Source organism: Rhinatrema bivittatum, chromosome 6, assembly GCF_901001135.1.
Source record: "Rhinatrema bivittatum chromosome 6, aRhiBiv1.1, whole genome shotgun sequence".
NCBI lineage: Eukaryota > Metazoa > Chordata > Amphibia > Gymnophiona > Rhinatrematidae > Rhinatrema > Rhinatrema bivittatum.
In genome coordinates this window covers 344,393,660-344,417,948 of record NC_042620.1, presented here as the reverse complement: position 1 = coordinate 344,417,948, position 24,289 = coordinate 344,393,660, and the positions used below count along the sequence as shown (strand labels likewise).

The 24,289-nt window shown below is 39.9% G+C and overlaps 1 protein-coding gene across 4 annotated transcripts in view; it reads right to left on the bottom strand.

Moving 5' to 3' along the window:
• MCF2 (MCF.2 cell line derived transforming sequence) overlaps nt 1–24,289 on the bottom strand; it is a 169,690-nt gene that overhangs the window by 42,869 nt on the left and 102,532 nt on the right. For all 4 annotated transcript variants that reach the window (XM_029607776.1, XM_029607775.1, XM_029607773.1 and 1 more), the window contains 8 exons: nt 22,261–22,327; nt 18,772–18,887; nt 18,611–18,680; nt 12,229–12,321; nt 11,447–11,539; nt 11,092–11,217; nt 4,146–4,367; nt 3,504–3,596 (listed from right to left, as the gene is read on the bottom strand). In XM_029607776.1, coding sequence (XP_029463636.1) covers nt 3,504–3,596; nt 4,146–4,367; nt 11,092–11,217; nt 11,447–11,539; nt 12,229–12,321; nt 18,611–18,680; nt 18,772–18,887; nt 22,261–22,327 — 880 coding nt within the window. The remainder of the gene's footprint in view (nt 1–3,503; nt 3,597–4,145; nt 4,368–11,091; nt 11,218–11,446; nt 11,540–12,228; nt 12,322–18,610; nt 18,681–18,771; nt 18,888–22,260; nt 22,328–24,289) is intronic.

The following is a 24,289-nucleotide window of genomic DNA, read 5'->3' as shown; positions in this document are numbered from 1 at the left end:
TTAAAATGCCCTGACTTACGCAGTAGAATCGGGATTTATGTGGCTCAGTGTGCACCCACTTAAAATTAGGCACATATATGCGCACGACCAGTGTATTTCATAAGATGTGTGCATGTTATAAAATTGTCGTGTCCCTAGGAGTATGCAAACACACACACACCAATATATACCCACACACCAGTTTAAAAGTTACCGTCAAAGTGAGTGCCAATTTTATATGCATAATAATAAAAACATTTCTAGGGACCTTTGTTTTCACTTTATATCTTATTTTTCCCAGGAATTTATCAGTGTTTATTATAACAAACAAAAAAGGGAGAAAAAAATTAGTTTAAAAATTTTGTTATGATAAGCACTAATGTATTTCCAGAGAAAATAAAACAAAACCCGAAAATGAAGGTCCCTAAACATTTCACATAGAAGTGCTCTATAAGAGCACATTTACCTGCCTTCCAGTCTATCCCAATGACATAACCCAGCCCTCATTACATTCTAATCTTCCTCCAAAATGCACTGCTCCCTCATGCTTGTCTCCCCATGTTTTTTTCTGATTTATACAACAGAGTGTAAACCTTAAAGTCTGTTGGAATTACAACTTTGCAAGAGCACCTGCGATAGAATGAATTATAATCACACTATTAACTGAGACATAAATCACCATCGGTGTTAAGCGTATGGTATCAATTTAGGGAGCTATAAACCAAGATATGAGAATCACCCAAAATAAATAAGAGATGAAAATGAAACATAAAACAGATGTGTGTTCTGCAAATAAGGGCTTTCTATCCTTATCCTCTGTTCACTCAGCACATCTGAACCAAATCAGGGAGAGAGCGTAATCTTTGGCAGGACCCAAAATCTGAAACACGCTACCAACAATTTTGAGACTTGAGACCAACTTGGCTTTTTAGTGAGGCATATACTGTATGAGCTCAGCGTACTTTTTTTCCGTATTTTATGCTTTTTAGTGTTTTACCCTGCTTCGATAGTTTCTATATTTTTTTGTGCCTTTTATCCCTTTGTATTTTAATAATGTACTGTTAGGCCTTAATTTTATGTTCATAGTAGTTAATAATTATAACAGTTTTTTAAATCAATTTTTATTATTTTATTTTCTACTACTGTGTTTACTTTATGAATTTTAGGCCATATTTTATTGTTGATTTTTAGTTATTTTTAATAGTTTGTATTTCAGGTATATGAATGTTATGATTGCATTTGTCATTGCATTATTGTTTGCTCTCATTTTTATTGTGATGTGAACCATTACTGTATATAAAACGTATTAAATAAATAAATAGATAAATAAATAAATATCACATTTTGTAGTGAACGTTCTAATGCTAAAGGTCTTAAAAGTCCATTGCTCCATGGGGCAGAAAAAAGAAGGCAGCAACAGGTAATTAAAATGCTCTACCTGCTGACAGCACATAATTTGCAACAGTCGACTGTGTGCCTGCATTTATGCTATGCTTGCAGTTTGCAGGGATATGCATTCATTTTACAAGTAATGCTTTTTTGACATGAAAAGGCCTATTTTCAGTTCATTCTTTTTTTTCCATTATATCATGTTATATAATGAAACCATACAAGAAAAAGAAGAATCAATATAATGCATAAAGATGGAATACTTCCATAACTATGCCATAAATTCCAAAACACTAGCCCACATCAATGGGGGAGAGAGAAATGAGAAGGAAAAAAGAAAATTTTCAGTTCATTCTGAATGGAAAATAAAACAAAAGTAGACTTGCCCAAAAAATCCAATTATTTTTCAGTTCGTTCCAAAACATTTAAAATAATTAAAAATAACACAAGCCTCCCCAGGCCTTTTGCCACTTCCTCTGGCCCAGGGCCTTCCTGGAGCCACTCCCTGCCAATAATCCAGGGCCAGGGTCTCACTAGGCTGTGCTGAGCAAAAACCTTTCCAGGACCCTCTGCTCACTGCTCTTTGCCCCCCTGCAAAGAAGCTTATGCTATGGCTGGGGCCTCCCCTGGCCCCCAATTATCCCTTCCATGGAGGTCTTCATCCTCAAAAGGGGAAGTGCCAGGAGTCATTCCTGTCTCACCAGCATCCTTTCAAATATGATGCTGGCTGGTCCTGAGACCAATGCCAAATTTGATGTCAACATAATGGCATCAATCTCAGGGCAGATCAGCACCACTATGTTGTATTTTTTGTACAAACATACAGTTGTACAATAAAATAATACTGGCCAATCCAGAGATGCCATTTTGTTGATGTCAAACTTGGCACTGGTCTCAGGGCTAGTCAGTGCCATTTTTAAAATGGATGCCAACAGGGCAAGAGCAATTAGAAATCACTCCCACCCCTTTGTATGATGAAAATTCCATGGAGGGGGTAAAAGGGGGGTCCCCATTGGGGGGCCCAGTGGAAGCCCCTGGCTTAGCATCATCTTCTTTGAAGAGGGTAGGGGCCGAGGGGCTTGGGGAGGGCCTGGCTGGGCTTGGCTCATCCCAGGCTTTTGGAAAGTGTGGGGTGAGCAAAGAGGTCCAGGATGTCCTCAGGACTGGAGGAAATGGCAGAGAAGCTGGGGATGCCCCATTTGGAGGGGGGGGGGGGGGGTTGTTGTTTTGGGTGGTTTATTTTAGGTTTATTTCAGTTTGGCAAACAAACCAAAATGGAAATATGTTGAGTGCATATCCCTGGTAATTTGTACATTAATAATATAGCAGTGTCAAGGTAGAAGATGGTTTTATTTTCCACAGCAAACTCTTGAAAGAATGTTAGATAATGACTGAAGCTGTAACATTCTGCCTGTCAACTTTCTTCCACTCAGCATTTTCCAAACGATTCCTGAATGAAATAAAATATTAATTGCTACATGATATAGTAGAATCAAACCTTTTTTTTGAACTCCTGAAGGAACATATTTCTAGTCATATGAGAATGATTGATGCCGAGTGATATAAAGAACCTTTAATCTGATAATGTCACTAGCGTTTATGTTGAAAGATGAGCTTACATATATAGTCATAGATATTTTCCATTAAGACCAAAGTTTAGATCATTTCTGATATCTATTAAAAATAACAGGTTAAAAGTATATTTAAATTAACTGATGGAAGTGGCATAAAGCAAGTGATGGAAGAAAATGATTATAAAAACAGGATTTAAAATGAGATAGCTTTTAGCTGAAATTCTTCTAATTTAAGCGTGTTGCATTGTATTTACTGCTTGTTTTTAAATTGCCTTTACCATTTCTTACAAAAAGTGGTCATGAGGTAGTGTAAACTAAACAAAAACATTGTTCCAAAAAGAAATGAATACAAACATTTGCTGTTTCAGATTGTGATCCTAAACCGTGCCCATCATTCAGCGGTTTCTCATTGGATCGCAATCCTGAAATGATGCAGAAATGATCTGTAAAAATCAGGAAAACATAACAATGGCCCCAGTACAATCTAAACTAGAGAGCAAATTCATTTGTAAATGCAAAAGTGATCCCCAGGTGGCATTTTAGCACATGAACTGCACAAACCTGTACAACATACACTTCTTCCCGGCCACTGTACCAAATTTCAAACTTCCGATTATCTCCTTTCACATTCTCGGTGATGCCAACAGCATTCATCTACAAAAACAGGTCTGCACGTTAACTTTAGCAGTAAAATAAGCTAAGGCAGTGCTCATGAAAAAGACTGAGGCAATTCTAAACTTTAATGCTATCATCAAATAGATGTCTGTGGTTAAATGAATCTTGTCTAATCAAATCAAAAAGCAAGCTTTCAAAATTACAGAACTACAGGGTTGTTTATAGTAATGATGAATCCCTGTCTGCATGGCTTGCTTTTTTAATTTTAAATTTATCATCTTCCCAATATCTGTAAGGAAGAAACAGATTTTTCAGTTCTGATGGAGCTCTCCTTATCAGGAGTGCTAGGAAACTTAATTTCATTTGCAGAGAAAATAAAAACAAGTTTATTTTAATTAACGCTGTGCTACCTGGAGAATCCTCCTTAGATGGATCTCAATTATGGCCTCATTCAACAAGGTCCTTTCTCATTGTCACAGAATAGGAAATTAAAGCTTTAAACTGGGTCACTTAATCTACTGTTTGGAAACTAGGAGACAATTCATAATTGCAAAAGTTACCACGGCTTGATTTCTGAACCGTTCGTACTTTCAAAAGATGCTTAAAACTGTACGAAGGAGTTTTGCTCTGCCCATCTCCATATTCTTCTCTCCTCTTGCAGAACACGATGGCTTTCTCGTGCAAGAAGAGATGTCTCTGCATTGGTTTGAATCGTGCCAGATCCTTCATTTTGGTTGGTCCTTTCCTGTGTCCTATCCACACGCTGAAGGAACCCTGCATTAAAACTTTCCCCAAATCGTTTATGTCACCCTGGAAAAAAAAAAAGGATTTATTACAACACAAAATACATGCTTTCCTCATCTGTTTTTTCAAACAAATAAGATGTGTATGTCACTTAAATCAACCTATCATGCTTTCTGCTTGTGTCAGGGTGAGAATAATGTAGAGATGTGAATCAGAACTGGAATCGGTTCCGATTCCGGTTCCGATTCACATCGTGAAATTTTTTTCGTGCAGTTCGATCGTTTTTGTTTTTTCGTTTTTTTTAATCGGCTGCGCCCGAGCCGATAAACAAAAAACCCATCCCGACCCTTTAAAACAGATCCCTTAGCTTCCCCCACCCTCCCGACCCCCCCCCCCCAAAAAAAACCTTTAAAGTACCTGGTGGTCCAACGGGGGTCCCGGGAGCAATCTCGGGCTGTCGGCTGCCACTAATAAAAATGGCGCCGATGGCCCTTTTCCCTTACCAATTGACAAGGTATCCGTGCCATTGGCCAGCCCCTGTCACATGGTAGGAGCACTGGATGGCAGGGCAGAAGTGATCTGGGATCCCTGCTGCACAGTGAAGACATTTTCAACTACTAAGTAGGAAGATCCAGAGTCGGGGGTGAGGGCTGGTATGTTTTCTTTTTGGCACTGATTAAAGTAATTTGCCATATGCCAACCTAGACCCGAGGTCCTTAGTTTGCTTTCAAACAGGCGCGTTTTCAACACGCTAGCTTTACCCCTTATTCAGTAAGGGGTAATAGAGCATCAAAAACGTGCATCCAACCCCCCTGAAACTAATAGCGCCTGCAACATGCAAATGCATGTTGATGGCCCTATTACTTATTCCCGCGCAATTCAGTAAGTAAAATGTACAGCCAAGCCGCACATTTTACTTTCAGAAATTAGCACCTACCCAAAGGTAGGCGTTAATTTCTGCCGGCACCGGGAAAGTGCACAGAAAAGCAGTAAAAACTGCTTTTATGCACACCCTCCGACTTAATATCATGGCGATATTAAGTCGGAGGTCCCAAAAGTTAAAAATAATTAAAAATAATAATTAAAAAAAAAAATTTTAATCGTTCCACGGAAGTGGGCGCTCTTGTGCGACGCACAAGATGGCCGCCTGAGTCTAAGGCTCTGTGAGTCCCCGCTCCTATTTTTTATCTATATCGGACCTTTTGGTTTTTCTTTTCAACTTTAATGGAGTTTTTCTGAAATCAGAATTATGGCTGCTTTGCGGCATCGGCCGGCACAAAGCACTCCAAGCAAGATGCCCCATCACCGGACAAAGGGCCGACGATAAAAACGATGGCATCTGCGGAATTAGTGCTCACAGAGCTAAAGCAGCTCAAAGACCTGATTCAAATTAATATCGATACCACTTCTACCATACGCACTGATTTACAATCAGTGACAGCCTGGTTGGACGGATTTCAGGCAAGGCTTGACGACACGGAGGCGCAGGTCTTTTAGTTACTGCGCCACTCCCCAGCTTAACAAAGGAGGTGCAAAACCTAAAAATGGATATTGAGGATCTGTCGAATCGTAATTGAAGAAATAATATTCGTATCTTGGGGATACTGGAGGGAGCAGAAGGTAATGATTGTTTACAATTTTTGGGAAATTGTATTCCTACTATTCTGCAAATTACATTTGATCAATCATTTGAACTGGAGAGAGCTCACAGAATCCCTTCCCGGCCTCTTAAGAACTCTAGATATCTGAGGCCCATGATTTTCAAAGTGCTCCAATATCCACAAGTTCTACAGATCTTCGCTGCCACTAGGAGTAAGGCGCCTCTCACGTTTCAAGGACATGCTGTTCTCTTTCTCCCAGATTTGGCTAAAACTACAGCTATGAAATGCAAAGCCATGTTAGCGATGCGGCCCCGGTTACAATCGTCGGGAGCCAAATATGGTTTACTTTACCCGGCACAGATGAGAGTCACTCATAATAATCAAACCAAGTTGTTCCATGAAATCAAGGATCTGGAAGATTTTCTTATGTCCTTTGAATCAGCTACATCTATGGTTACTTGACTTTTCAATATCTATTTTTAATCTTCATTTTTCATTCATTTGCCTTTTGGAAAGATTTCCTGATTACCACAGGAGTTACAAATATCTTGATTTATGGTTCATTATCTGCAGCGGCTTTTCCAAATTCTGATAGTATAAGTTCCTTTGATAATGTTCACCAAAGTGAGATAATCTGGGACCCACAATGAGATGGAACCTCTTATTTTTCTTTTTTCTTTTTATTTGGTCCGAATACTCACTGAATTTCACGTTGCAGGAGTGGGGGGCTTAGGAGGCATCTTGGCTCGTCCTGAGACCCTTTTTTATTTCAGGAAGACAGCCTTAGAGCTGTCATGGCATGGATTACCTTAATTATTTCTTTTAATTTTTTTCTCTCTTATTGCTCTATATGCTTATTATTATTTTTTTAATATTGGTTTTTGGAGTATTTCATTAATTTCCCCTTTGTTGGTCTTCTTTATCAATGTACCGGACTCTATGCCGGACTTGGAGGTTGAGCACAAACAGATTCTAACTTGGACTATGATCTTATTATGGCATCTACTATTTCTTCATTTAAGCTGATTTCTTTAAACGTCAATGGCTTCTCCCATCCTATTAAAAGGAAGAAGGTTCTCATATATCTCCATACTTTATACGCTGATATTGCACTATTACAGGAGACTCATCTCTCTGCTACTGAATCAAATTGAAGCAGCATTGGGTTGGTCAGGTTTACTTTAGTTCAGCAGTCAAGAAAAAAAGAGGTACAGCTATCCTGATTAATAAATACTGCCCAGCGATAATTTCTCATCAACTGGCGGATACTGATGGAAAATGGAATATTATTCAATTTTCTATTCAAAGTGAGACTTTTCTCATTCAATTTATATGCACCAAATATGGATGACTTTCTTTCAGGAAGTTTTTGCAAAAACGCTCCAACTGGACTCCCTACAGTGCATAATTGGCGGTTATTTTAACCAACCTTTAGACCCAGTGCTAGATAAAAGATTGACTGCACACCTTGTGATCTCTAAGTCCACTCAAACTCTACGTCATTTACTTTCTACGTATGGCTTTCAGACCCATGGCGATTACTTAATCCTACAGAGAAGGACTACACTTTTTATTCTTCACCACATTCATCTTATTGTGTATTGATTTCTTTTTAACCTTTAAGTCTTTAATTTCTCGGATACTATCTGCAACTATATGTCCCATATTGATCTCAGATCATGCAGCTATCACTCTTACTTGCTCTCTCACGCAATCTATAAAAATCCAAAAGCAATGGCGGTTTAATGCGACACTCCTGGGTGAATCTGATTTTAAGCATTTGATGGAGCACAAAATTGCAGAATATTTTCAACTAAATACCATTGAAGAAGTCTCCTCCTCCTCCTTATGGGAAGCTTTTAAAGCCACCATTCATGGAGAGATCATTAGTTATTCTATCCGTCGGAGTAAAGCTCAAAAAGAGGAGCTGGCGTCTCTTCAAATATGAGTCACGGACATGGAAAAGGAGCATATTCATCGTCCATCGGCTGCTTCCTTAGCAGTGTTAACTAAGGCTCGGTATCAATATAACATGCTTCTTAGGAGCACAAGATGGCGCCGATGGCCATGTGACAGGGGCTGACCAATGGCGCCGGTAGCCCTTGTGACATAGTAGTTCAGAGGCTATTGGCACCATTTTGAGCGAGGCTGGCACGCCGGGCACGGAGGGACAAATGGCTCCCGGGACCCCGCTGGACCACCAGGGATGTTAGTAAATCTTGGGGAGGGATCGGGATAGTGTGTGTGTGGGGGGGGGGGTTGTATGTAATGTATTAAAATTAATTTAAATGCTTGGGGTGGGGTTTTTTAGCTTCGTTTTCCCGCGTCGTTTATTGGGCCGGTTTCGGTTTTCCCTGTTTAGGTTTTTTTCGGTTTTCAAAAAAAACTAAACAAGAAAAACCGAACTTTACCACGAAGTATCAGAGTCAAAAAACGACCCAGTAGAAAAAAACGAAGCACATCTCTGTTTATGTACCTGTTAATGTTTTTCACTTGGATTGTTATTGACATTGTAAAAGCTAATAAAAACATTTATATATATAAAAAAAATCTCCATGTGTAAATGATTAATATTAGGATGTGTGCCACTTATCCAGATACATTTTGACTTTTCTGGATGGTGGCTTTCTTGCCACTTAGCTGGATAAGTCTCAAAAACTGCTAATTATCTGGCTAAGTAATATAGCCCGATAAGTTTTAAAAATGCTACTCATCAGGCTATGTTTAAAATATATGCCACATATATTTTAGATGCGCAAACATGTCAGGTAGATTTAAGCATATTTTATATAGTGCGTGGAAACATTTGCGCGCATGATACGAAATATATCCAATGGCACATCTACACCCATTCATCGGTGAGCACGCACATGTATTAAAGTTGTCCTCCCTATGAAATAGCTCTGACAGTAAAGATGTTTTATTGTGGCATACCATACAATGTGCCAAGTGTCTCTTTGCTGCTAGACTATCAAAAAGTCTTGAGCTCTGAAGGTAATCCTTCTCTCTGTTGGAGGATCCATGCATGAGATTAAGCCCTGGTATTGAATGAGCCCCCTGCTTAATGGTGTATCCAGTAAGGGTGACTACAGAGATAAGAGAATGTCCATGCCATTTTTTTCTCATGCTGTAACATGATAGCCATGTTGCAGCATGATTCAGGAGGACAACTGTGTCTATCTTATGAAAATAATACTCCTGCAATGGAATGGAGAGAGCCATCCTAGACACTCCATTTATCACCCACAGAGCTTCCTTTTTCTACCTCTCACCCCTCTCCCCCACCACCAAATTTAGCTCAAAGTTTAATGTGCCAAAACTCCTGTGAGCCTCTAGTCATCCATGCATGTACATAAAACAATATGATTTCATCACGTCACTGAACTGAATGTCAGCTCCTCTCACATAGCTGCAAACCTTTCATGAAGTAAACCATTTCATGCCCATCTTCTGCATTCATCCCCTTTCTTTTCTCCCCACCCAGTAAGGTATTGCCAATTATGTATCAAAGATTGCTCGCCAACTCTGCTCCACTGAGTGCATAACACTTTGTCGTTGTAAAACAACAGAACCAGGGGCTACTGGAAGCAGGGCCGGTGCAAAGGTATTAGGCACCCTAGGCAAACCTTCTGCCTTGCGCTCACTCTCTCCCCCTGCTCCTAGCCAGTCATTCAGCCAAGCTCCCATTCTTACACACAGCTGTTCCTTGTCTCATTCATACACTCACCCTTATACGGGCTTCCATTGCTCTCTCATACACACACAATCCCTCTCACTCACACTCATTCTCTCGGCCATGAATGGGATGGGCTCTGCTCGAGGCCCCACATGGCTGCTCTTTGCCGCCCCCTAATGGCTGGCGACCTAGGCGACTGCCTAGTTTGCCTTTTGGGACATGCCGGCCCTGACTGGAAGCCCCCTTTAATACATCACACCCCCTTCACATTCCATTCCCTTTCTTCTATGCTCCTTTCCTTCCTCTGTTTGAACTTCTTCTTTCTAGGGGTGTGTAGGCCAAAACGTTTTTGGTTTGTTTTTTTTTGTTGGGGGAAGGTTTCTGCCCAAATTTTGTTCCATTTTGGGCTTTATTTTATCCCTTTCAGGAGATACTGCAGCTATTTGCAAATAATTTGTACCATTTCCTGAAGCAAATAAAAGCAAACAGAAAAATAATCAGCAGGATTATTTTTGCTCCATTTGAAAATGAAGCAAAACTAAATTTGGTTGTTTTGTTGTGTTTTTCATTTTATCTTGAAACAAATGCACATTTATTTATTTATTTATTTTTAACTTTTATATACCGACATTCCTGTATAAAATACAAATCACACTAGTTTACAATAAAACATAACCGCCTGTGAGTGTTACATAGAACAGTCAACAAATTATACTAAAAAGCATACATTACCTTTGTCAGAAATGTAAAACAATTATAAAGAAGAAATTGTTAACAAGGTATAAAAGATAACAAGGGGAATATTTAAAACTAGGGGATGCACGAAGGGGTACACAAAGGGGAATGCCTCTTTGTCGCGCCCCTTCGGCGCGCAACGCACGGCGCGCGGTGCCTGCTGGCTTGGCGCTTTTAACGGATCAGTTCCGTGAGCGATGACGTCGGGGGAGGGGCGGGTCCCTCAGACCTTTTATTCTTTTCAAATTCATCATTTCTTCCCAGTTTCAGCGCTGCTTTTTTCCCTCTTACTTTCTGTGATGCTGTTTTCCAAACAGCGAACCCTGACCAACCTTGCCCTGCCCACTTATGTATCCTATGTCTTGTCACTTTTCTGCCTTGTTTTATCCTCCTCTTTGCAACACACATATGCTACCCCTTCCATTCTCTTTATCTGCAGTGATGCATTACTATAAGAAAAGGATATGTGAAGATCACCCCTTCCTTTCCTCCTTTACCACCAAGTGATCCATCTTCTCCATGCTGTGCATCCCTCAGTGTTTCTTACAACTCTCCAGTACTAAACTTCTTTCACACCCTTATCTCAGCCTCAACAGTTCCATCGCCATGCATTCCCTATCCCTTCCCTCAGGTACACAACCTGTTTAAATTACTTCTAAACCAATACATCTCTTAGAATGAAGAGCAAAGAAAGCATCATCCCCTCTACAGCCATTATTCCATAGCAACGGACAGTTCTTTCATCTGGAGCATATTCATAAGATTAATACATACGTACATCATATCCTGTGATTGCAATCTGATGCATGGAGTCATTGACCGATTTTAATAAGTCCAACATAGCCACCAAGGCTTCCTGTAACTCCTGAATCCCATCGCAGTTAATACTGTATTTCAGTAATTCCTGTGAAAAATCAACAAATGGTTTTCACACAAATATCGTACTTCACTGCTATAAAATGCTGGAGCGTAATCAAGTTTCCCCCCTTTTATTTTCTATAGATGCCATAAAGTATATCTTTTACATGTTGTGATGCTTTCAGCTGGATTACTATTAGGAGGATGCAGTACACAAACTTTCAAGCTTGCATAAGTCCCAACTTCAGAAGAACAAATCACTCATTATACCCGACCTTCAACAGTAGCTGATATTTTGCCAGGCGTTGCACTGGTTTAAGTAAATATGAATCCAGCCCCAGTTTGTGTTCCAGTTTTCTTTGGCATTCCTGGCAACACAAAAACAATTAATAGAACAAATAATAAAACAGAAGTTAAATCACTGTAATAAGAACTGTGCATAATTTTTAAGTAGCAACAGAATTCAAAAAACTAATCTTCCAAAGTATTGAGAGATCCATAACTCAACTCCTCCCAGTTACACCCCCAAAATGCCCCTAACTTATCCGGCAAATTCTAAACAGCTAGAATTTAGCTGGACAAATGCACAAATCTTCATTTAGCTGGATAACTTCTGAGTTATCCAGCTAAATGAATAATGTGCCCAACAGAAAGGAATATGAACATAATCCCTTACTTTGATAGGACCCAAATGCCTATTTGATCATGAAAAATACTTAGTGACTATAGTGAAATATCAAGATGTCATTTAATTATGATGTCACATAAAGAAACCTGTATATTCAATTGTCTTGCAAGAATGAAACCAAGACAGTATGTGAAGTTGATGAGATGACAAATCATAACACCTTAGGGATGCTTACAGTGTACACATCCCATACTACAGAAACAAAGCACTAACCACAGTCACTGAAAATAACCAATTTCTTTTTTTCCTTTTGAAAACTCTGTAACACTAACCCTAATACTTTTCCAGTATGAAAAAAGAAGATTTCACCATGCCTCGACGTAACATCTGGCTGAGAAATCAGTGTGCGCACAAGAATAATGAGCTTACCTGAAAGAAAGTGCTATCAGCAAACTGCCTCCAGAGAGATTCTGAGCGGGGCTTATTCTGACAGTACTTCTCGTACATCTGAAAGTCCTCGCGCTGCAGGAAGAAGAGAGGGGCGCAATCCATTTTATTGCATGCACAAGCTAAAGAGAATCAGGCTTTAGGGCATGAAAAGCATTTAAACGGATGGCTCCTTCACGCTCAAAGGCACAATGCACCACTGGATATCGCACATGTGTTTTAAAGCTGCAGGTCACCTTATCGAAACTGGCTGTGTGCTTTCCGCTCATTCTCTGTGGGTCAGTGTGCAAAGTGGGTGCCCTGTGAGTACCTCACTAAGCAAGCTCAGACCTGGATAGTACTTGGAAGGAGATTGGTAGGACATGCCATGCAATCAGCCGGGGAAACTAATGAGCTGAGCAGCAGACTACATTCTTCATCATAAATATGAATACGAACCCCCAACCAGACAACCAATTCAATATTGCATTAGCTAAAAAAAAAAAAAAAAAATACAACTCTCCAACTAAATCTTGCAATTCATCCGCAGAGCCTGAACAAATGACATAACATGCCATTACCAATGGAGGTCTTTATAATTCACTGTGTCCACAGCAACAACCTTTCAGTGCCATTATAATCTCAGTCCTCCCTTACCATGATTTTGAAAAGAAAAAAAATCTCATAGAAAAAGCATGAAAAATGGGACAATAAAAAGTATTGTGCGCTGAAAAACTGAGGTAGATTTTCAAAAGCATTAAGCAACAAACTTCAGGAGGTAGCCACTTAAACCTGTCTAATTACAAATGTGCCCCTCTGACCAGCCCATTTTATTGGACTAAATGCATACAGTTCACACAGTTAGCTGGTTAAAAACTAGGCAGGTCGAAGACAGATTTAGGATGGGGAGGAGGTAAATGTTTACCAATGATTGCTATCTTCCTAACCTGACTGGTCAAATTTTGGAGCTGCAATAACAGGCCTAAATCTGCCTAGCCACACCAGGAAATTGTGACGGGCCCCCTCTCACCCATCCAACACCCTTACAAAATTCACACGCACAAATCCAGAGGGTCCTAAATTCACTCTACGGTTGGCTCTACGGTTAAGAGCTGCACAGCACTCCCACAAGTGCTATTAGAGGAATCCACTCTGCTGCAAGCCGCCGAGCCAGCCACGGGACTGTCGCATCCCTCCTGCAGATGAAAGGAGACTCTCTGGAAAAAGGTGATAGGTGGGTGGGACCTTCACAGTTTCATGGGGTGCCAGGAAGGAGAGGAGCTTGAAACAACATTTATTTAGATATCAGGGGCCATGAAGAAAGATGGTCAGATCAAGAGCATTTTTCAAAGGGCTTAAAAAGTTAGCACTGGCAAAAAAGTCCTCTCTCAGCTGAAGCTAACTCTAAACACATCAAAACTTAAATTATGTGGTTAAGGAGAAATTCCACAATAATCAGCCTTAGACATAGGAAATTTTAACATTACACCCTCAGATCAAGTATGAGAGCTAGGAATACAGATTGATGAGAACTTTTCAATGAAAAAGCATACAAACAAACTAATTAAATCAGGATACACCACCAGCTGAAACCATTGCTAGCAACTCAAGACTTCCATACTGTTTTACAAACATTAATATTTTCAAATATAGATCACTGCAACTCCCTATTACTAGGCTTACCCTCAGGACCAGTTACTACAGAATGCCTCAGCTAGACTCTTACCAGGGACAAGGAAACTTGACATCACTCCATCGCTGCCAGAACTCCACTGGCTTCCTGTACAATCCAGAATTCATTATAAACTCATTTTTAATATCATCAACAACAGTAATCCATGTTTAACCCTACAACCCACACAGAGCCCTAAGATGGCAAAACAAAGGTGCCCACAATACGGAACTCACACCTGACACAAGTGTTTTCCATAGCGGGCCCTAGACTATGAAACTCTTTTCCAGAGTCGCTACGCCAGATAACAGACAGAAAGAGTTTCAAACGAGAACTGAAAACATGGCTCTTTAGAAAAGCATATGAACTAACGTAAAACTCCAAAATGCCAATATAGCATCACTGTCCGAACAGACTCTGCTAACAGATAGAGCAATAAGTACTGAGCATTGTTAAATGTATACCGAGTTAAACATGAAGGATAATGAAATGGAAATCACAGGTTATAATTCCACATCAAAGCACCTAAATTACCTTGTACCTGATGGTGAAATATCAACTCAGAATACATATTTGCCTTTGAGATGAACTATGTATAATTATGACCAAGAAAATGCATTTGCTGTTATATTGACCTAGAATATGAACATTGAAACAGAATGGGATTGTTGAACCAGGAACTGTGATCTTATTTTGGAACAACGTTATATAAAACACCTAAATAAATAAAGTATTTTTCCCATAGACAGAAAATTGAAGAAAACCATTGGTGCACAGTCCCTACATTTGGTAACTCTAGTTTGTCAAATTTTGAACAAATTTACAGCTGAAAACCTAGCGGAAAATTTGGCTAATGATAACTAGTTAACCTGTTATTTTTCCCCACCGAGCAGATTTTTGAAACTTGTTCCAAATGTTATTACCTATAAGGAACTGCAACCTTTCTACATACTCTGGTCTTCAATTGCCTTTTTATCCCAAGGTCAAAGTAGGAAGAGCCTCAGTTGAGGATGAGAAACGCTTTTAAAAGGAGGACCAGAAATGAAACCGCTGACAGGTATGTGCTATGCTGGGTGCTCCCTGTTCCTCTCTGTCTCAACCACAAGGGAGATTTTAATATTTACATTTTTTAAAATGTAAAGAAATTAAAAAGCTATTTTTTTTTCCTTTTAAAAAAAAGAAAGTGATCGCTAATGGCAGTAGCTTCTTTTTGTCTTTCAAGAAAAAGGGCAGAACAACATGCTCCTGATACCGCAGGCTTGTATAAAGAAAGGTATAATAAGGTAGTACAGCTCATCTGTTGGAAGCATCACAGTAGCTGAAAATCACTGGCGTCGTAATACCGACCACACTGCAGAGAATGAAGCTGATCGGATGGGATATTCCCATACCAACTGAGAAAAAAAAAAAGCTCAGTGCGAGCTATTTTGCCCTCTATAGGGCCGTTGCAATAAATATACGCAGAAAGCGGCCGCTGAACAGTCAGTGCCCACTTTCTTAATGCGCCCTCAAGCGCACCCCTTGGGGGCGCCATGCAATATTTATATTAGGGGGTCACGTTCGCAAGGAAGCGCTAGGTCAGTTGAGGGTCTATTTCCAGCACCCGACTGCCGGTGTTTTTTTTTTTTTACTTTATTTAGTTTTGTTTTTCCTCCTACTTAATATCGCAAGGATATTAAGTAGGAGGCAGTACAGAAAAGCAGTTTTTTCTGCTTTTCTGTACTAATTTGAGCGCTCAGCTATTAACGCCTGCTCCAAGCAGGCATTAATTTCTGATCGCTAAATGTGCGTCCTAGACACACATTTTTTTTTGCATCGGGAGTGAACGCCTAATAGCCCCATTCACATGCATTTGCATGTGATGAGCGCTATTAGATTCACTCTGCATTGGACTCGTGTTGTAAAGGCACTAATCCCTTATTGTATAAGGGGATTAATTAGCTCCTATACAACCTGCGTCCAACTGCGGGTTATACAGTGCGCTCGGCTCAGTACACTATATTGCATCGACCCCTATAAGGGCTCTTCTGAATATTGCAGTAATGGAATACCATCTTCAAAACATCATTGCACCTGTTTCTCAACTCTAACCCTTCCTGATTCCCTTATTCCTATGTCAGCTCTCCATTATATTTGTTTTCCTCTATTTTTTTTAAATTTTATTAAGAATATATAGACTAGAGAACAATATTAAACCCATTTAGCTGGATAGCTCACAAGTTATCTTCCTAAATGTGAGTTATCCAGCTAAATGGGTTTAATATTGTTCTCTATGGGGTCAATTTTAAAAGCGGCACGCGGGCGTCCATGTGTTACCACGTGCATGTTTCAAAATCGGCTACCCACACTCACATGCGCACTTGATTTTATATCAGCGCGCACATATGTGCACGGGTGCCGACTTGTGCGCACAAGGTAGGGATTTTTTAATAAACGTGCGCCACAGCGACTAGGTTGTTCCCCAGTTCCTTCCCAGTCCACGCCAATAAAGGAGCAGCCTAGGCGTGAACTTCCCTAACCCTCTAGCTAGCCTTCCTCCCTTTTCCCCCTCTCCGCCCCGACCCCTAAACCCATTCTAACTAACCGTGCACCCCACCCTGCCCAGACTCAGAGCCCTATTCTGAAGACCTGGCTCTTCCGTGCGTACCAGGAGATACGCGTGTAGCCTGGCCGCTTTGAAAATCTGCTTGGTGTATGTGCGCGCGGCCTGGCCACGTGCATATCTCCTGGTATTTGCACGCACCGGGGAATTCAAATTAGGCTGTATGTTTTCTTAATAATATTTTTAAAAAATAGAGGAAAACAAATATAATAGCAAGGTTTCTGAATAATGAGACACTTCTCTGGCTAGTTTGTAGCCGGATAAGTCATTACCCGGCTAAAATCTAGCTGGAAAAAAAGGGTGCATTCTGGGGACATTTCGGGGAGAAGTTAAGTTATCCAGCTGTCTTAGCTGATTTTTTATCGAAACCAGTTAAGTTAGCCAGATAAATATGGACGCCTCAGAAAAGGGTGGAGCCCTTCAGCTCCCTCCAAAGTGAAATCAGCTATAATATTGCTACCATCTATTCCCCCTCACTCCACGGAAAATAATAAAATAAACACAGGCTTCTCATCCTCCCGACCCCCCCAGCTATCTATTGCTGGCCAGACTATTACTGCAAACAGAGGCACGACTGAGGGTGGAAGGGCTTGGGGGGAGGAAAGGAAGGGGTGAAAAGCCAACATGTATTTTATTATTTTACGGGAACGGGGGTGTTGGCAGCAGTATTATGTATAATCTTTGCAATGGCTTGGCCAGAAGGTTTGTAAAAGGTTTACGATGAAGGGGATGGGACTCAGGCTGGAAAGCCCGCAGTTATAGGATTTTTGTTAACTACTGTAGCCGGACAATTTTAATCAGGGATGTTCTGCTGGATGTTTATCCCCCTGAATATCTGGAAGAAGTTTCAGCTAACTGCTCACCAGCTTATTGAATACTGAGCTTACGTGATGCAACTTTCACAAATCACCGTTCATTTAAGCAATCGTTTTTCTGACGCCGTGTTCATACTAAGGATACGCACAATTTTACGAATTGGACTATCGATCGATATTTGTAAGTCTCTGAAAGTACTTATCCTAGGCTTCAATGGGCGAATTTCCGTATAAAGGGGACCTGTGCAGTAAAATTCGTGCTAAAAATGTTAGTGTGCATGCTAAAATGGCTCTTATTGGGCAATGCCCTAAATATTTTTTCATGCCCCTGAAAATACTGCCGCCATCATAAATAAGCACACAAACATAGAATGCACACCGCTCCAAGAACTGTAGCATGCAAACCAATTGTATGTCACAATCCCCCATGGGAATCAGGTCAAAGTGAAAGGTCATTCTCCTCTTACACCTCTCCAACCGTCCCTTCTCCCACCCTAATTTTAGCACATCTTCACCAATACCTTTTCGGGCCAATCTAGTGGGTCTGCTATTTAGAACGTGTATTGCACAGCTTCAGGATGCACATTCTGCTTTAGGGAACAGGCCCAAGGATGCGTTCAACTGAAATGCACCTGCTTTACTGTTTAAATTATAACACGTCAATGAAGAAAATCTGGGAAATCAGCAAAATGGCCTAATTTCAACCCAAAATTTCATAATTAATTCTGTGTCAAAAACAACCTTGCATCTACTGTCAATATTTTTTGCAATTTGCTTTTTTTTACACAATGAACGTCACCGGGATGTTGACAGTTTCTTCTGTTTTAAGTTGAATTCAAAGGCCAGATACGTACGAAAGCAGAAATAACCAACACCAGTCCTCAAGGACTGCAAAGCAAATCTCATTTTCCAGGTAATCAAAATATGCAAATTGGTCAGGCTATCAAACCAAATGTATGCAAATATATTCCATGAATCTTCATTATGGATATCTTGAAAAACAGACCTGGCTGCAGCCTCCCGGGCCAGAGCTGGCTTTCTTCCATTTTCTGTCTGTGGGTAAACAGGCTCAGTAATATACATCTCATATTACAAATTATTTTCCAGCTGTAGCTGTTTCTCTGTTTTGTCAAAAATTTAAGGAAGTTCCACAAGAAACACTAAATAAAGTGCAAATTGAACAGCTACATTTTTTTTAATGATGGACTTGAATAGCAGGAACAGCAATTAAACGAAAATACTGTTCCATATGAATAGCTATTTACTGTAAGTGTGGTATTTAGGATCCTCGCATACCCTTTCCAGGAAGCAGAATCCAACTCTTTCTGGTGCCCCAAGGCAACTCTCGAGCCTCTGTAGAAAAACTCTGCAAGAAAGTGAGACAGTTCAACACTGTGGACTCCAGAAGGAAAATGTCCTTGGCTCATACATCTTTCAGAAACTGTTTGCTTTCTTACTTGTTGTGGAAATCATAGATCTCTGGCATATTTCCAAACAGAATGTGCTTTGTGCTCCTCAGGGCAGGCGGCAGGAAGGTAACCATGGCTGGGTTTTCCATTTCAGCTCTGTAACCCTGCAGTGCAGGTGGAAAAATAATAATAAGGCAGCCTACAGATTTTACCTAGCTTGGGTCAGTGTCAATCAGGGTTGTACATCACGGCGCTGTTTGATAATGTCTGACTGTAATATTGTCATGGTGGCTTTCATTTAAAGTAGATCCAAAACAATATGTAAGGGCAGGATGAAGGAATAATCTTTTTCTCAGTATGCTAAAAAAAAAATACCCCAAACCTTCAATAAAGTCACAAGAGTTGCAATTCATGAACAATGTTCTGCAGCAACCACTCTGGACCCTGCATAGTAGCTCCATTCCCAACACTATCATTTCCAGTCAGCTTGGAGATGGACCCGTGCTCGTCAGCAATCCATGGCCCCACACCCTTCCCAAGGTCAGTCCTAGCTTTCTATACCCTAGGACTTTGATGGGGAGTTTTGTTACATAATTTTTAAGTTATATGATTTTGATACCTGGGCAAAAGTTCCAAAATATCTGTTGTTCAAGAGGAAAATAAAAATTGTCTAGTTCCATCCATTAGAAATGACTGAAACAACCTGTCAGGGCCCAGTGTTATGTCAGGGTACGTGCTTGGCATCCAACAGGGTATACAAAAACTAGCTGAAATTCAAATGCGTGCAAAACCTCATGCACTGAAGTAGCTGAATATCCAAGGAGCTAGCCTGAATATCTATTTTGCAATACGAGATGAAATGTTGGGGGTTGACAATCTCCAAACAGAAGGTGATAGGCAACTTTGTTCTATTTATGCTGCTTGAGAAATGTACGATTAATTTGGCAAAATCTTGAGCAAACAGAGCAAAGTCCGCTGTGGATAAATATGTTTAACAGTCGTTAGTGGGACAAACATTACAATTGCTAGCCCTCATGAAAATGAAGAAAGAATAATAGTATTTATTTTTCCCATGCTACTGTGGTTTTTCTTCTTTACTTACAGTCAAAACAATTTGCTGAATTGAATATATGAGAGTATTGTAAGCAAGCAAGAATTCTGAACACGTCAAGGAGCTTGGGATAACCCATTTCTCATAATTAACAAGTATCTGTTTCTTTAATTAACGCTGTATTCTGCAGATATGGATCCCTTTATTGCTGAGTTAATGCATGTATTGTAATTTGTAGATCAGCCACATTTCATACTAGAAATGGGCAAGATTTGAAAAAATCTAAAACGTCTACTACTTAAAACTGATCCAGATTATCTGAATTATGGGTAGGGAAAGTGCTGATCACGTTGCTAGATCAGATCTTTTTATCAAAATATGCATTGCTTGGGAGACAGACAAACAGAGAAAGATGGCATTTTAATCTTCTATATATCATTCATACAAGTCATAAGGAGATCCCTCTGCATTATTGGATGAGTACAGCATTGCAGGGATGTGCTTTTGTTTGAAATAACATTGTCTATATTGTTTTATGTCATTTCTAATAAGAAATGGCAAAAAAAAAACCCACAAATTCATTTTTTGTTTTGTTTTTTTAGTTTTGCTTTTAATAATTTTAGTTTTAAAATGTAAATATTTTTAGTGCACTCTAATTCAAATTAGTGTGCACTAACTCAAACACACTAAATCAATGTGCATTAACTCGAACTAGTGCTCACTATTTTGAGTTAGTTTATGCTATTTAACTTAATGTGCACTGTGAGTTAGTGAAGAAAACAAAGATGATCGGTGTCAAAGGGATTCTTTATTAGAACTGTGCACTAATAAAGAATCCCTTTGACACCGATCATCTTTGTTTTCTTCACAGTTCAGCATTATTGATCAGCTTCCGTTTTATTTCTTGGGTCCCACTCTGAGTTAGTGTACACTAATCTAAATTAGAACGCACTAAAAATATTTATTTATTTATTTATTATTTTTATATACCGACATTCGATCTGAGATATCACATCATTTTAAAATGAAAATTATTAAAAGCAAAACTAAAAAAATAGATAGAACATAAGAACAGAAGAAATTGCCAGGCTGGGTCAGACCAAGGGTTCATCAAGCCCAGCATCCTGTTTCCAGCAGTGGCCAAACCAGGCCACAAGAACCTGGCAAGTACCCAAACACTAAGTAAATCCCATGCTACCGATGCCAGTAATAGCAGAGGCCATTCCCTAAGTCAACTTGATTAATAGAAATTAATGGACTTCTCCTCCAAGAACTTATCCAAATCTTTTTTAAACCCAGCTACACTAACTGCACTAGCCACATCCTCTGGCAACAAATTCCAGAGCTTTATTGTGCGTTGAGTGAAAAAGAATTTTCTCCGATTAGTCTTAAATGTGCTACTTGCTAACTTCATGGAGTTCCCCCTAGTCCTTCTATTATCCAAAAGTGTAAATAACTAATTCACATCTACTCGTTCCAGACCTCTCATTATTTTAAAGACCCCTATCATACCCCTCAGCCATCTCTTCTCCAAGCTGAACAGCCCTAACCTCTTCAGCCTTTCCTCATAGGGGAGCCGCTCAATCCCCTTAATCATTTTGGTCGCCCTTTTCTGTACTTTCTCCATCACAACTATTTTGCAATGCACACCTCTCTATACAGTATTTCATGCTTGGATGTCTTCAGGAATTAAAGAATAATATAATGTTATAAACAGACTGAGATCTCTGAAATACAATTCTCTCTTTCTCAAACTTCCTAAGGATTCATAATGAACAGGAATTTTTACTGGATCATGATCCAGTAATGTAATCAAATTGCCAGATGGATCTGAATTTCTGGTTGTAGTGTAGAGACATTGAATTGGCCCAGCTCTAGAGGCAGCCATGGAAATGAGCTTTGCCTGCCCCTGCACTGCAGCTCTGTCTGTCCTATTAAATCATGTCATAATATTCCTTGGGCAGATTCAGCACAGAGCCCAGTCACATCACCACAGCAACTAGAAATCCGGAACTATATTCCTTTACCTCAACAGCCCCCTGCCCATAGGTGTTTCATAATAATGGTACATGAAGAACATACGATGACAATTTGCAATAAGGAAAGAGAGTCACGGGGGGATCATGAATTCTGAGCTTTTAGACCCACACTACCAAGAAGCAGAGATTATTAATTCCACAGTAAGTATTTAACAAATGGCACAAGCACAGGCTAACAAAATATAGTGACTAGAGAAAGCAAGTACAGCCCTCAAAATTTAATCCCAAATGCACTGCTAGTCCAATTAAAAAAAAAAAAAGTATCAATAGCTTATCTGATGATCCTTTACTTCTATGTACTCAAAAGGAGTTACAGCAACCACACTACTTTGCTCAAAATATCTTAAGGTATCACCTACAACTTGTTTGTTGACCCTCATTTCTACATATTCAAGAGAACTAGCACGGCAACCCCAATATTTACGCAAAACCTTCTAAGAAACTCACCATCAAAACAGTAGACAGTTCATCCACATATATCCGTTCTGTCTCTATGAGCTCATTTATGACATGTCTAAGAGAAAGAAAGTAAATATTACATTCCTTCTGTACATTTTGCTTCTGCAGTGTATACATAACAGAAACAAGGGAAAGATTGAATTCTAGAGTTGTACAAGGTCCCTTTTTGAAGGCATTTAAATCATTTTTTGGAAGGATTCATCAAAGGATTTCTCCCAGGAATGGGGAAATTTGGTCATTATGGGTAGTACCATCCCAGCATGACATCGCTCTGTCAAATGTCTAATGGTCATACTCTATTGATTTTTCCATTCTTTCTTAATGTTGTGTTCATTCCTGCTAAAGCATTGCATACAGTAGAATACCATTCATCCCAAGACCCATTAACCAGAAACTCCCATTATTTGGAAAATGCCAGAACACCCTTTTACCACAATTAGACTAGACTACCCGGCAGGCAGAGCTGGCAGGCCCAGTGCTTCTCAAACCTGTTCCTTTGGAACATTTCCCTTCCTCACTGTTCATAGTTCTAGCTCAATCGCTCAAATAGCTGATTTGAGCGATTTCTACATATGTAGTACTGGTATACATATATAGTACTGGTCTACATATATAGTACTGGTAGCATCGGCAATGCTACCAGTACTAGCATTGCCGATGACCGAATGCACAGCCTCCTAAGACGCTGTGCCCTTTCCAGACAGTATTCCATCACCAACACCACCTGCCAGATCAACCTGGTCAACATGAAGAATGCATAGCCTGTCAGACAGACCCGGTTATAGGAGCACCCGCTTTTATACTTGCATCCTGCCAGACAAACCCAGCTACTAATTCAATTCTATCATTGCAGTCTAACCTAAATAACTGGGACCAACAATCTCATAGGTTTTATTATTTATTTAAGAACAATAAATCTACCAGCCTGATTCCCCCATCCCTCCACCCCAGTGAGACAAAACTGGGGCCTACCAGTCCAATCCCCTCTTCCCCTCAAAACTCCCTAAGATTTTCCGAAATGAAAGATCACTAGAGCAGATTGCTGACCATCCCAGGTTTGTCGAAATAAAACTTACCTCCAGCTCACTCCTCATTCCCCCTCCCTATCCTCTCTACCACCCCAACCCTAACCTTCCTGCCCTGTATGACACCTTCCCACAACAATATGGGCTGCTGGGATCATGTTATACTCTTATCACAATCCCAGTGGAGCAGAGAATTTTGGAGGGTGCCAAGTGGGGTGGGATGGTTAGAATTGGGGTGGTGGGGGAGGGGAATTGGGATGAGTAGAGGGCATGAGATAAGGGTATTTTGGAAAACTGGGGGACAGGGGAAGGGCTGTGATTGGCCCCAGAGGCCTTTCAGTTTGGAAAACTCTTTGAGGGGCTTGGATAAATTTGGGAATCAAGTAAGTAGGCCTTAGGCTAGGTTGGGATGTAGAGGATTGGGAACATAGGCCGCCTACATTTTACCACTTAACCGACAATATTCTTTGAATATAACCAGTTAAGGTTAAAGTCATCCAGGAACAGATTCCCAGATAACTTTAAGCCTCTACTTGCCTACATCTAGAGATAGATGAATAACTTATTCGGCTAACTCCAAATACTGGAGAGAGCCAGATAAATTATTCAGCTACCTCAAACCCACCCTAGCATGTCCCCAAATACCCCCCATTTATCCAGATAAAATCCACCCAAATAAAATTTATCCAGATAGGTGGCACTGTTATTGAAGCCATGGCATTTATCTGGATAACTTTTGAATATTTACCTCTAGATTTTTTGTAACATTTATATATTATAGGGATGAGCAAGTAAAATATTTTTGGTTGGATTTCTCTCTTTCATATTCTGCCCTTTTTTGGAACAAAGTTTTTTTTCAGAAAGGTGGTTTATTTGGGGGGTTTTGGATGTTTTGTTTTGGCAAGTAGCACACACTATTTTTAATTAGTGCATGATATTTGCCAAAACAAAAATCCCCAAATTTTCAGACACATTGTTAATTCATTTGGGTT